This window comes from Pecten maximus, chromosome 13 (genome assembly GCF_902652985.1).
Source record: "Pecten maximus chromosome 13, xPecMax1.1, whole genome shotgun sequence".
Lineage (NCBI taxonomy): Eukaryota > Metazoa > Mollusca > Bivalvia > Pectinida > Pectinidae > Pecten > Pecten maximus.
In genome coordinates this window covers 32,009,409-32,023,907 of record NC_047027.1, presented here as the reverse complement: position 1 = coordinate 32,023,907, position 14,499 = coordinate 32,009,409, and the positions used below count along the sequence as shown (strand labels likewise).

Genomic DNA, 14,499 nt, shown 5'->3' with positions numbered 1-14,499 from the left:
ATCCAGTGTACTACGATGTGAACTCCATTGTAATTCGATTTGAATTCCGGCGAATTTCGGCATTAAACTGTTGTATACATGTAGTCGACATCAGTCCAATTATGGTAAACTCCAGCGTACTTCAGTGTTAACTCAAGTACACACACTAGAGAACTCGAGTTCGCTTTTCCTATTCACTCCATTGCGGTAGACAACCAACATGTGTTTGCCACTAATCATACGTCAAATATGATAAGCTAAGGCACAGGATGTTGGAGTTTGGATGACGAGTCGTTGTTTACATATTCAATGATGATGTCTTGCATACAGCGCAACATCAAAGTAAACAAATTGAGGAATGTATATAATAAGAACTATTTTCTAATGTATTTTTTTGCAGGTTTTTGATAGTATTGAATACAATGTTTTATGTTCTCTTATTACGTTCGGACGCTACATATAAAGACTCAAGTTTAATGTTTTCTATGAAATTAGTTAGCACAAGGAATATATATATACACGGTTGTAATATGGCAATGCAAAATTTAGTCTATTTTTATGGAATTGATTAGCATGAGTAAAATATATATATACGCTTGCAATATGAAAATGTTAAAATTAGTTTATTTATATGGAATAAATTATCATGAGTAATATAGATATATATACAGTTGTAATAGACAATACGAAATTTAAATCTGTTTTCTATGGAATCAGTTAGCATGAGTAATATATATATATATATATACGGTTGTAATATTTCATAGAATCAATTAGCATGAATCATATATAGATATACGTTGTTTTAACATGGCAATGCCAAATCTAATCTGTTTCCATAATATTATAAGTAATATAAATATAAAGTTGTAACACTACAATACCAAACAATGTTTTTTTTCTATGGAATTAGTTAGCTTGACGAATATATATCCACATTGTAAAATGACACACTGCAAAAGTAAGTGTTTTTTCCATGGAATCAATTAACATCAGACATACTTTCCATGGTTGTTGAGATTAGAAAAGTACACAAACATATGACAATAAGTAAATATAACCGGTTGTTTTCTTTGAACTATGTGTCATCCTGGTAGGATTATCCTCGGTAAAGGCGATGTAAGGTCGGGTATGACCTGCAACATTAGAAAAATGTATACAATTTGCTGTACATATTGTCGGATGAACATGTCATATACAAGCACATGTATTTTATTTCAAATTATAGCAAATATAAATCTAAAATTTAAAGACAGTCTTAATATTTTTAATCTGATCATTTTCGCTGTCAAGTTTATTTTGATAAACAACCAAATCACCATAATAGCCAAGGAAACTGAAAACTATTTTCTCGTGGAAAAATTAATGTGAACATTGTCCGCCCAAGGTTAATATGGAAGGTGGGCACTGTTAAACAGCCAAGAGAAGGGGCTCGTTACCGGATTTGTCATGTCCAGAACTTTTCTCTACAGGTACCGATACTGGTCTCACTCTTCAGTTATCAAGAGGAAAAACTGTTAACCTGGATCAAATAATTAACACCAAATTAAACGATACCGTATACATGCACAAACTTTCTGTTATGATCAAAGACGCTGTTCAAGAGGCGGTCAGCCCTCTGATGGACCGTCTGGAAGCCTACTCCGAGAAGATTAACTTTCTCGAAGAGCAAAATAAAAAGCTAGCTGAAGAAAATTCGCTCTTATGTGATCAGGTTACGGAAGTACAGTGTAACATCGAGGAATTAGAGCAATATGGGCGTAGGAATTCCTTGCGCTTCCATAACGTACCACCGAGACCGGAAGAAATTCCAAACACTGATGCGATCATTGTAAAAATTGCGCGCGAAAAACTTGGAGTTGAAATATCTGAAAACGACATTGACAGGTCCCACATTATCGGAAAAATCAACCCGACAACTGGCAAAGCACAACTGATTTGCCGTTTGCGCAACTGGAAAATAAAAAACAAAATTTACATGTCGAAATCGAAATTAGCGCGTAACCCGGCCAAAACATTTATCACAGAAGACCTCACTAAATACCGTCAAGGGCTTGTTTCACATTTGCTCCAACTCAGAAAAGATAAGTCTATCGACGCATTTTGGACGGCGGATGGCCGTATATTTTTGAAGGAAACCCCCAGTAGCCGTAAAATCCTCGTGCGAACTCATGAGGATATAGACGTTCGGGACCCAAAGTATTGATGGACAAATGACCCCAATTTGTTCATAAACTTGCCGAACTTGTGTTACGAATGTACTTGCATTACAAGATATGCTAAGTTGGATTTATAAATGTATGACTAAACTATTGTAGAATACATTTTATTTCAAAACGCCCAATTTATACTAATACATGTACATACAAATACTTGTCTTAAATTATGCACGTGAGTTAAACTTGAAGCTCAGTGTGGGTATACATATGTAATACATAGTACACGTACTGTATTTATGGCATACGGTCTAATTGATCGCTACATTATGAAAATCCGAACATACTTTGCACATAAACCCGTACATTACTTGCCGTGTTTGTCTATGCTTTGTCCACTGTGGAGACACACGAGTGTGACATTACTTGAAAATATGTGGATAATATAATAATTCATGTTCAGACTAACATTGTTTACTTCAAATTGACCGTTAAATATTCATGTTGATCTGACATATATTATACTTATACCATACATCGGTAAATGTGTCTACTCAACGCCACGTTATGTCTATGTTCGTCCGTATGTCTGACCGTCCGTCCGTTTGTGTGTGTGTCTGTTTGTCCAACTTTGTGTGTGAGGTTGTGCACAGTGCACACTAATTGTATAAGTGTGTAATGTTATACACAATTAATCCACCACGACACATATGCATACAGCTGGTGTGCAGTGGAAATATGCACACACGAGTGTCCACATGTGTCATATTCACATCAGTAATAGTAATCTAGTAATAGTAAACGCTTTATCTTGTCATGAGTGTAACTTTACTTGAACTTATGTGAGAAATTAAATTAACATCAACCTTAAGTCATAGAAACAAGGTATTCATCCATGAAAACTGTATATATTTTGAAAATGAACTATACAAATATATATGTAAACTGTGACATATGTTTATTTAAAACATAATAGGTCTGTCTATGTGTGTGTGTGTGTCTGTGTGTACGTCTGCCTGTGTGTGTGTCTGTCTGTCTGTGTGTCCGTGTGTGTGTCTGTGTGTCCGTCTGTCTGTCTGTCTATCTGTCCGTCTGTCTTTGTGTCTGTCCGTTTGTCTGTGTGTCTGTCTGTGTGTCTGTCTGTCTGTCTGTTTGTGTGTCTTTCTGTCTGTGTGTGTGTCTGTCTGTCTGTCTCTGTCTGTCTGTCTGTTTCTGTTGCAATGTAAAGTTCGTCAGTATTCCAGGTGACTTTATTTTATAAAATATCGGTTATTTGACCTCGTGTGTGTCGCACTATTTCATTAAGATTGAATTATGACACGAGCTTGCATTAATTTAATGTTAGCTGTTTAAATTGTACGAATATAAAAGTACATCTTTTGTAAATATTTTTGTATGTTATGACACAAAGATCTCTTGTTCGTCTTTTTATTTTACATCCATTGTGTATAATAAAATAAACTGCTACGCTGCCCATTCTTCTCTTATTGAAGGATATTCAAAACCTTTACATGTAATGCTAAGAGACGCTCTGTCTTATTTTATACGTTCATGTACATGGGTGAGTTTATTTTCTCTTCTACGTTTCTATTCTTCTGTACATTTTCAGATGTTTGTTGTATATAGCATATTTGATGTATCCCATATCACTTTTTCAAAAAGTTTAAATTGTTTCCTTTTGCCTTACTCCGTACATTTATCAAAACAAGTTTTAAAATCAACTTTGTATAATGTTTATTGATATAGTTTCGTACAGAGTGGCAATCGGGACATATTACTTTAAAATGTATGGCAAATCTATACGATGTGTATGTAAACGCGCACTTTCTTTTATGTTACTTTTTGTTTTTCTGTTGCTTGGTATTCGAAAACTACATGTACTTTACTATCAGACTCTGCATATTATCTTCAACAATCTAAAAACTGTTCTTCAAAACCCGTACTACATTATTATATTGATATTGCTTTTAAGCAATGACATCGAAACCAATCCCGGTCCTGATTTACACTCGCAAGAGTTTTCTTTTTTCCATCTGAATTCAAGAAGTATTCGTAATAAAATTTCTGATATTGAATCAATAGCTCATGAATATACAGTTCTTTTGTTTACTGAAACACATCTCGACGAAAATGTGCCAAACTCTGATCTTTTAATTGAAGGTTTCTCGGAGCCACTCCGACTAGATAGGAATTGTTTTGGTGGCGGTGTAATGGCCTACATAGCTGAAGATGTTCATTTTAAACGTCGACAGGATTTAGAATTTAATGGGGGTGAAATTTTATGGATAGAATTGAATTGTACTGGTTTCTCCTATCTGATCTGTACTGTGTACCGTCCTGAAGGATCAAATATACCTTTTTGGGACAATTTCCAAGCATCCATTGAAAGGGCTTTTAATTATTGTGCCAATGGCATCATACTTGGCGATATTAATATTGATTTGTTAAAGATTCGAAATCATAGACTTAATGATATTGTTTTACTTTTTAACTTAACGAATGTAATAAATGAACCTACCCGTATCACCTATAATACACAGACTCTTATTGACCCCATTTTTGTTAGCGATACTGTACATGTTTTAGAATCTTCTGTCATACCCGTTGAAAATGAATTAAGTGACCATTCTGCCACTCATGTAGTTATTGAGATACCAGGTAAAAATACGAATACATACAAACGGGATGTTTGGATTTATAAAGATGCTAATTATGACCTATTAAATAATTTGATCAGAAATTGTTCATGGGGGGAATATTTTGAAAATTGTAATATAGATGAAGCTTGTGATATTTTCACCTCAACATTTCTTGAGTTTGCTAATCAATGTATACCAAAGAAAACTATTACTGTTAGGAAGAATGATAAACCCTGGTTTAATTCAGAATTGCGAAGAGAAATCAGGAAACGGGATAGGCTACACAAACAAGCTCGTAGAACTAATCGCCCAAATGACATTCTAAAATTTAAGCAACAGAGAAACAAAGTAAATAACATGAAAAAGTATGCTAAAACATCGTTTTTTGAAAATATTAATGAAATTGTTGATAACTTATCGTTGTCTGATTCTAAAAACTATTGGAAACTTATGCATCGACTTATTGGTAAAACAAGTAAATCAGAATCTATTCCTTCATTATATGACAGTGATAAAGGTGAATTAATTTATGAGGACAAAGAAAAGGCAAATTTGCTCAATACATTTTTTTGTTCTATTGCTAATAACGTCGATGAATCCACTGTTGTCCCTGATTTTCCTTCTAGATGTCACAATTCCATTGAAAATATTGTTTTCTCTGTAAATGAAATTAAGGACATTCTTTTAACTTTGAAGCTAAATAAAGCTACCGGTAAAGACAAAATTAGTCATGAAATGTTGAAAAATACTGCAGAAAGTGTGAGTGTACCTCTTCAATTACTTTTTAATTTATCTCTGAGTCAATGTAAGTTTCCAAGTCAGTGGAAAACAGCTATAGTAGTACCTTTATTTAAAAAGGGTGAACGTTTTTTGTCGTCTAATTATAGACCTATTTCTCTTCTTAGTACAGTTAGTAAGGTGTTTGAACGAGTTATTTACAAACATTTATACAATTTTATCATTAATAATAATCTTTTGTACAAACACCAGTCAGGTTTTGTTCCAGGCCATTCAACGGTTACACAATTACTGGAAATTTATCACAACATCTGTGTATCACTAGAAAACAAGCGTCAAACATGTATGGTATTTTTTGATATTTCGAAGGCTTTCGATAGAGTTTGGCATGGTGGTTTAATGAAAAAAAGTTCAAGCATACGGTTTTAAAGGTAAAATTTATAATTGGCTGAAAGATTATTTAAGTGGTAGAAATCAAATTGTATATTTACGTGACGCTGTCTCTTACACAGGTTACATAAAAGCTGGTGTACCACAAGGTTCTGTTTTAGGACCATTTTTATTTTTATTGTATATCAATGACATTTGTGAAAACCTATTTTCGATGTCTAGAATGTTTGCCGACGACACTTCACTAGCATATTCTTCAAATAGTGCTGCAGAAATTGAACATTATATGAACCGCGATTTAGCAGTTATTGATAACTGGTCTAAGAAATGGAATGTGAATTTCAACCCTAATAAAACTGATGTGGTTCTTTTTAATGGCTCTTTAGACAGATTAGATGTTCAGTTGACTTTTAATAATACCACGCTTACGAACAGTGCTACACATAAACACTTAGGAGTAACTTTTAATGAAAATGGTAAGTGGGAAACACATATCTCCAATATTGTAAGATCAGCCTCTAAGCATTTATCTGTTTTACGAAAATTGAAATTTACTGTAAATAAAGAAATTTTATCTAAACTGTATATTGTATTCATCAGACCTATTTTAGAATATGCGAGCGAAGTGTGGGATGGTTGTAATTATACAGACTGTGATAAATTAGAAAAAGTCCAACTAGAAGCCGCCAGAATAGTTACAGGTTTGCCTTTATTTGCAAGTAGGGTGTCTCTATATAATGAAACCGGTTGGGAAAAACTTGAAGACAGACGGAAACAGAGAAAGTTGTTATTGTTTTATAAAATACAACAAAATTTAGCTCCTTCATATCTACATGATATCGTAACCAATAGAGTAAACGAAATCAGTAGATACAATTTGAGAAATGGTCAAGATTACATTATACCCATGTGTCGATTAGTCTTGTATGAAAAATCATTTTTACCTAGTACTATTAGAATGTGGAACTCGTTAGACATCTCTACCAGAAATATAGAATCATTACCAAAATTTAAACAATCTATTACTGGAAAAGACAAACCTGTTACTAAACTGTCTATAGGCAACAGAAAATTTGACATAATACATACTAGACTTCGTCACGGTTGTAGCACTTTGAATGCAGACCTTTTCAGGTGTAATTTAGTTTTATCACCAGCATGTAGCTGTTCTTACCCATTAGAAAACCCATTTCATTACTTTTTTCAGTGTACTTCATACAACTTTTGCCGTGATATATTTCTCAGAAAACTATCCAGATATGATGTAGTCGTCGATTTAGATGTACTATTGAACGGTTCTGTTAATTTAAACCAGACTGATAATGATAGTATACGTTTATTTGTACAAGAATATATTAAAAACACTAACCGTTTTGCATAATCCAATCTATTAGTTGTATTCAGTCTGCTACAACTGAGTATTTTAAATAAATTTCTTATTATATACTTTATGTAACTGCTTTTTATATACAATTATTTGTTCAAACCCTTGATAGTTAATATATTTATATCCTATAGGTATACTGTCATACAAATGAAATTTTCTGCATTATTGTTGATATTGGGAATACTTTATAGTATACTATCTGTATAAAGTAATGTTTTGTTTTGTTTTATTTTATATAATATTAGATATGTACATTAATACCATCTGTTTACAATTAGCTGCCACATACAATGAGCATCATTTGAGAGAAACTGGTGTCCTTTATCTTTAACAAAGATCTTTATGTAACATTATCAGTAATGACGTAAGAACAGAACATTTTTTCTTCAGAAAACGTCTCATACTCTGGTGTAAAATTACTCGTACTTGTAAGCAGAAACATTTACAAAGGATAACTTGCTATGCATATGCTATAGTGTTAACAGAAACTTTAAACAAGAGGCCAAGGGCCTCGTAGCTCTCTGGACGTACTATATATTCTTTGTATTTTCAACTTTTTCAATGAATTTTCTTGATTTTGTGTATTGATCGTTTCAAATGAAATCTTGTACTCTTATAGAGAATTGTTTCCTGTTTCATCTCATAATATTTTCACCGTTTTACGATGTATATGACTGGAGAAATCATATACATTTATAAGTCATCAAAGGTCACAGGTCAAATTGGTCATCAATATAGTATCAATGCAACATGCTTCAGCTTGCATATTATCACTACATAATACAAATCATCAATACATATGCATATGACTATAATCAATTAGAAACCTATATTCTCTCCGATTTCTGATATCTACCATATTTACACATGGTATATTTTATACCCAAAACACATTTGTCAACAGTTATTCGTGATTTAAAGCTATACACTGGGTAACAGGACATATTTCATTACTAAGTAATAGCTCTGGAGATAGGGCTCCATTCCCATGCTTTCAAGAAATTAAGTTAATATTATGAGAGAAGATAAACAATTGGAACTACTAAGAATACATAGTTATATTCTAATTCGTTTCTCTCAAACGAACATAAATTATTTAGCATATAAACTCAAACTCATTACTGGGAGTTAGTCCGCCTAGCTATATGAGGACGTACTTTATTCACTTTAGATATAACAATAAATCACAAGCACAGAGTCCATCACTTTCCCATTGTGTCTTCGCTTCAATCCGACTTCGGAATGTTACAAACATCCATGTTGTGTCCGTCCAATAAAGGTTCTACAATCACAGAACGAAAACAAAAGTAGACACACAGACGATTCAAAAAGGGGTGGGTGGGTGGGAAGTCCGTATAGTACAATGGCTAGGCAAACACAGACACCTGTACGTGTCATCACTGTCCTAAGACTACCTATCGCACGTGCCAATAATGCGGCACGTGCTGAACTCTGACCCGGACTTACCCATACACTCATTTACATAACTATGATAAATCTATTTATATTCTAATTCGTTTCTCTCAAACGAACATAAATTATTTATCATATAAACTCAAACTCATTACTGGGAGTTAGTCCGCCTAGCTATATGAGGACGTACAGACAACAAAGAACGGGATACACTGTTAACATGTTTATTACCATGTAATCCCTTAAAATGTACATTAACTAACATCAAGTTACAAACCCAAATTCTTTGATACAAATAATTTTGACTCAAGCTTGTCTTTCACATAGCCATCTTTGGCAGTTTCTGACCTCCATCGACCATGCGCTTTGAATAATCTGTCAGATACCCCACAATTAGCCGCAGCCGACGCACCGCCAGACCTCAAACTATGTAGACAAAATTTTGAAGGGTCAAGTCCTATGCTCGACAGTTTTTCAAGTAACACCTCCCTGGCCCTAGTGTATGATAACGGTGAAGTACCTCTTAATTTATAGGAGTTCGATTTTGGACAAAATGACAAAGATCTGAATATAAATTCGGAAGAATCGTGAGGAATTTCAGCAAGCTGCAAATACCTAAGTGTCATAGAAACAGGACAACATTGTGAATCTAGCTTAGCTATTGAAACTGTGTTACCCTCTCTGTAAATGTCCGTTTTACTCTTTGGTATGTTTATATTCATGTGCGACTCGAAAAACATTAAGTCTGATCTTCTAATATTACAAATTTCCGAAAAACGTAAAAATGCAGAATATCCTAACAGGCACAATGTTACAAGCCTTAAATCACTCAAATTAGCTCTATGACCCGCAAAATTCGAAACTAAGCTTTTCAAATGTTCTGGAGTAAGAGGTTCTTTTTTAATAACGGATGTCTTTAATTGCCTGCGGGCAGCTTCTCTCACGTGATTGACGAACGCTGATTTACAAGGGTTATGCAATCCTGCCAAATCGTGGGCCCAACCGATAGCATAAAATACTTGATCAATCGCAGTAGAACTTTTTGAAGACTCTGCGATCTGTTTTAAATACAACGCAACATGGAATTCCTTGGCTGGAATAGGGGTGATCTCTGGGTAAAGGCTGCACCATTCAACCCACTTTTTAAATCGCCTTTGGTAAACTTTACTGGTAGAATCTGCCCTTGATTTTAGCACGAAGTCGTGTAGGTCAGAAGCCAGACTACGTAGACTACCGTCTTTTATTAAGGAACGCTCCTTCCAAATACCATTCGAGAAAATATCTGTAACGTGTAAACAAACTCTAATCAACAACATTTATTTCATTATGATCACCACTAAAAAATTATAAAAAAAACAACAACAACAAATTAACCTTCATGTGTCCACAAGCTGAGTAAATCCAATAAATATACTCTAAACATCAATTATCTAAAAAGTGTACATGTACACTATTATCAAAAGCTAAGTGGCCTCCTCGTATATTCATATCAAATGCCAAGTGGCCTCATGATATTTTCATGACATAAGCAAACAAAAAAGCTAATTATTCATTTCAACAGCCAAGCGGCCTCAAAGTAATTTTCAGTCAAAAGCCAAGTGGCATCAATTGTAACAATACATGCTTCATGTCAATGTCCAAGTGGCCGCACAACAATATATACATCTCGAGTCAATGCAAGTGGCCTTGTCGGTTCCACATGAGTGAACAAAACTACAACTACATACGATTGATAGTAAGTGGGTGTGTCGTGTCAGCCAATCACAGTCCTTGTAGCTGATCACGCACTCACAATCACCACTAACCAATCACCTGGCTACAACTTATTGTTGATAATCAAAACGTACTACAAGCACGTGCCCCTTAAAATCAACTGAATTAAACAGCGATTTGTGTGATCCCGGTACGAAAATGCGGTCACTTTCAGTGAAAACAAGAATGTCGCTTATACAGGTTTGGGTTTCTAGGTGACCACCGAAAAGTAAGGGCCAAAAGGGGGCCGAAATCCACTTGGGAAGCACTAACGTACCAGAAGATCGTGAATCTATCATGTATTTTATCACCCTGGGAGCTAAATATACAGGAGGAACAAGCCAATTATTGTCATTCGACCAATCTTGGGAAAACGCATCAACTGCTTCAGAATCAGCGTACCAGAACCTTGAGTTGTATTTCAATGTTTTAGAATTGAAATGATTAGCAAATCGGTCCACAGTATGTGGGCCCCACATATCATTCAAAAACTCGAAAAAATCTTTTGATATACCCCAATCATCATAGTCTATTATCTTACTGATGTAATCAGCTTTCTCATTGTCAGACCGAGGGATCCATTCAACTTTAAGCGACAAATTAAGAGAGATACCTAACTGGAAAACTTTCAAGGCTAACACTTGAAGCTCTAACACCGAACTTCCGCTCTCAATAATTCCGACGCAATTTTGATTATCAGTATACCATGTGATTATTTGACCTCTCAATATATCTCGAAATTCTGACATTGCTAACTGAATAGCATAGAGCTCCCTCCAAGTTGAGCTTTTGAGAGACTCTTCATACGACCAAGTTTGATGAAATACTGCATTGTCAACTTCCACTACATAAGCTCCACAAGAATGACTACTCGCATCAGAGTATACGACACATTTACTTTTTTGGATACGATTGCTTATATACTTAAAATTGAGAGAGTTAACATTAGAAAGCCAGAACTTCATTTCACTCCAACATTCGTTATCTTTGTCTATCACGAAAGCGGAATCCCAAGACGACCTTTTCTCGACCAACCTGTATAAATACCTAGACATCAATCGAGTTATATTACCCAAGACAGGGGACATGGATATGATTTTGCCCGTGACACTAGCTACTTGACGTGCTGTCACCACACACCCGGGGGTAGAGATCTTCCTAAGAACTTGAGTAAGACTATCTAGCCTCCTGATAGGAATTGATGTAGCGTTGATAACCAGATCGCAATTAATCCCTAACCATTCTAATCTTTGCGTGGGTTGCCAAATAGACTTTCCATCATTAGCTACAAAACCAGCAAATACAAGACTCTGTCTGACGAAATCTGAATGACCTTTACAGGTGTCAAAATCTGAACGTATACCCCATCCGTCATCAAGATACACAACAATACAAATTCCATTTTTCCTCCAGAATTTAACGAGGGGTCGGAGCACTTTTGTAAAAATGTACGGGGCTGAAGAAAGACCGAAAGGAAGAACAGTAAAACAAAAATACCTAATTCTCCCGTCAATGACCCATGAAAAACCTAAATATTTTTGATGAGAAGAATGAACGTCCACGTGGTGATAACCCGATTTCAAATCAAACTTAAACATGTACCCGTTCGGTACGATGTAATCCATAGCTGTTTTCCAGTCTTCAAATTTAATTTTCTCTTTCCAAACATGAAAGTTTACTTCACGCAGATCTAAAATCAGACGTTTTTTGCCGCTGGCATTAACCGACACGGACAACGGGTTTACAACATGTGGAATTTCAAACTTTTCAACTACACTCCCTGCTTGTAACAATTCTAAGATAGCCTCCGTTACAAATTCTGAATGGTTCATAGCTGATTTATTGTTATTATTACATTTCTTGTATGGAGTGGATACAAAAGGTATTAAATAACCATCAGATAAAACGCTCAAAATATAATCGTTTGCTTCTACACAGTTTTTCCAATAGTCTAACGAATTTTTCAAACGACCTTTAACACTGGAGATTGGCTTCGAATCACGTGAAATCTGGTTTTCTGAAATTTCATAATTCTCGTCATTAAGCTGACAATCAAACAAATCTCGAGTATGGTACTTAACTGAATTGTCTTCATTTTCCGGCTGAATCCGTGATCTTTGGGCAATTTGCTCTCCAATGTCCAACTCCTCCACAGGCATGGCACAAGTCTGTGGGGGCGGGGCTGCCACGCCCCCTACCTCCGAACTGAGGCCAGGTCCCTCCGCGATGAAACCTGGAATGCTGGTGAAACTGAGGGGAGCCACGAAAAGCACCAGAATGATTACCGCCAATACTTTGAGAGCCATACAGTTTCCCGGGGGGTCCACCAGTCGCGGCTGCTGGAGTAGATTTCTTTTGGACTCGTTTTTTGCGTTGTGCCCGAAATTCCGCCTGACGGATTTTCTTTTCATCTTCGGAATCACTTGCGAGCTCGTCACTTTCATACTCCTTCACGGTATCCCAACCACAGGAAGATTTGTCAGCAATACGAATGAGCTTGTTTCTTTTATGAATAAGAGTCTTGATTTTCGACAGGCTTAACAAAGTAGAGTTTGCGTCACTTTTCTGAACAGCTTTCTCTGCTAGTTCAAGTTCGTCAAGCACTTCTGTGTTAAACTCAAATTGCTTCTGGTTACCATAAAACTTGAACTTTACCTCTCTTTCCTTTTTCAACCGTTTGAAAGAATTAGCAGATAGGACCTGCTCATCTCGTATATCTTCACGGAGACTTTTTAGTCTTTCATCCAGGTAAGTAGTGAATAAGCCTAATGCCTGGAAAGCGTCATTGCTGGCTGGTTCCTTTGCTGGAGGAGCAGGATGAGAATCAATGATTTCCTCTAAACTTTCCTTCTCAGACATGTCAATGTGAACCCAAGTGATAAGGGAATAGAGAAAACACGTCCGTATAGTACAATGGCTAGGCAAACACAGACACCTGTACGTGTCATCACTGTCCTAAGACTACCTATCGCACGTGCCAATAATGCGGCACGTGCTGAACTCTGACCTGGACTTACCCATACACTCATTTACATAACTATGATAAATCTATTAATGTTTCATATCAGTGTTTGCCAGGGACGTACGCGTATACTTCGCGAGACACCCTATACACTGTAGCAGACGACATAATGTGTATAAAGTAACACGCATAGCAGCAAATTTTGCAGCGGCACAGGGATACGTGTGTTGCAGCACATTACTATATACACATTACAGTTGGTTGATATAGGAACTTTGCCTTATAACTCCTCAGAATAACGTTCGGCATGTCCCTGTGACACCGAGTATGTCCAAAATGACACCGTAAATTGACGATTACTCGAAAATGAAAACATTTAACAACTCAAATTTCTTGTCAAATCTAGTTCGTGTCGACCCCAATCATGTGTCTTGAAGTCCATTCTGACAGTCCCACTGTTTCTGATATCCTCTGTCCACAAAATTTTAATAATTCTACTTCCGGCAAAAACATGAGAATGACTGCGTAAGCTCTCCTGGACTACGTCCAGAGAGCTAAAAACAATATACTAGAAAAAAATGAAAAAAAATGATACAAATATCGGGTTCTGATGTCAAGTTACACTTCAGGCTATAAATTTACCCGTGTTTGGTCAACTTTTTTTGTTTAGTTGTATTCTTATCTATCTGCAGGTGTCCAAATTAGCATTACATAATCTAACAGGTGTTTATAGAGGCTGCGTAAAAGTAGATTTAATCCGTTTTTACCTTTGTGACGATAATTCTTCCATAAAAAGTTTTATCTTACAAAATTATGTTGTTCGATTTCAAAGAAATTTGGTATATAGGGATATTGTGGGATGCCGAACATAATTGTACGACTGCGGGGGCGTTTAAAGGACTTCTGTTATGATTTCACATTACATTTAGTACTTGTTAATATTATTTTTTACTTTTATTATTTATTTATTTATCTTTTTATCTTTTTTTTTTCGTCGGCAAAATATGTTTATTAAAGATCATTATATCCGTATATCATCAAAGGAAAGAAAAATGAAAATTGACACAAAGACTCTCACCTACG

At 35.5% G+C, this 14,499-nt stretch overlaps 1 protein-coding gene across 3 annotated transcripts; it reads right to left on the bottom strand.

The window, feature by feature from the left end:
• Positions 1–8,411: 8,411 nt before the first annotated feature.
• On the bottom strand, positions 8,412–13,453 carry LOC117340245. 3 transcript variants are annotated; one of them, XR_004535412.1, is made up of 3 exons: positions 12,535–13,453; positions 9,843–9,984; positions 8,412–8,571 (listed from the first exon to the last, which is right to left on the bottom strand). XR_004535412.1 is itself a non-coding variant. In XM_033902006.1 (2 exons), the coding sequence occupies exon 1, from the start codon at positions 13,311–13,313 to the stop codon at positions 12,546–12,548; it is 768 nt and encodes a 255-aa protein (XP_033757897.1). In that variant the 5' UTR covers positions 13,314–13,453; the 3' UTR covers positions 8,412–9,984; positions 12,535–12,545. The 3 variants fall into 3 exon arrangements, 2 of the variants coding, with proteins under 2 accessions (XP_033757897.1, XP_033757898.1); XM_033902006.1 differs by having other exon boundaries at positions 8,412–9,984; XM_033902007.1 differs by lacking the exon at positions 9,843–9,984 and having other exon boundaries at positions 12,536–13,453.
• Positions 13,454–14,499: the final 1,046 nt, after the last annotated feature.

Bases quoted from the DNA above. Each gene is read 5' to 3' on its own strand.
- LOC117340245 (XM_033902006.1), bottom strand. From the start codon at position 13,313: ATGTCTGAGAAGGAAAGTTTAGAGGAAATCATTGATTCTCATCCTGCT.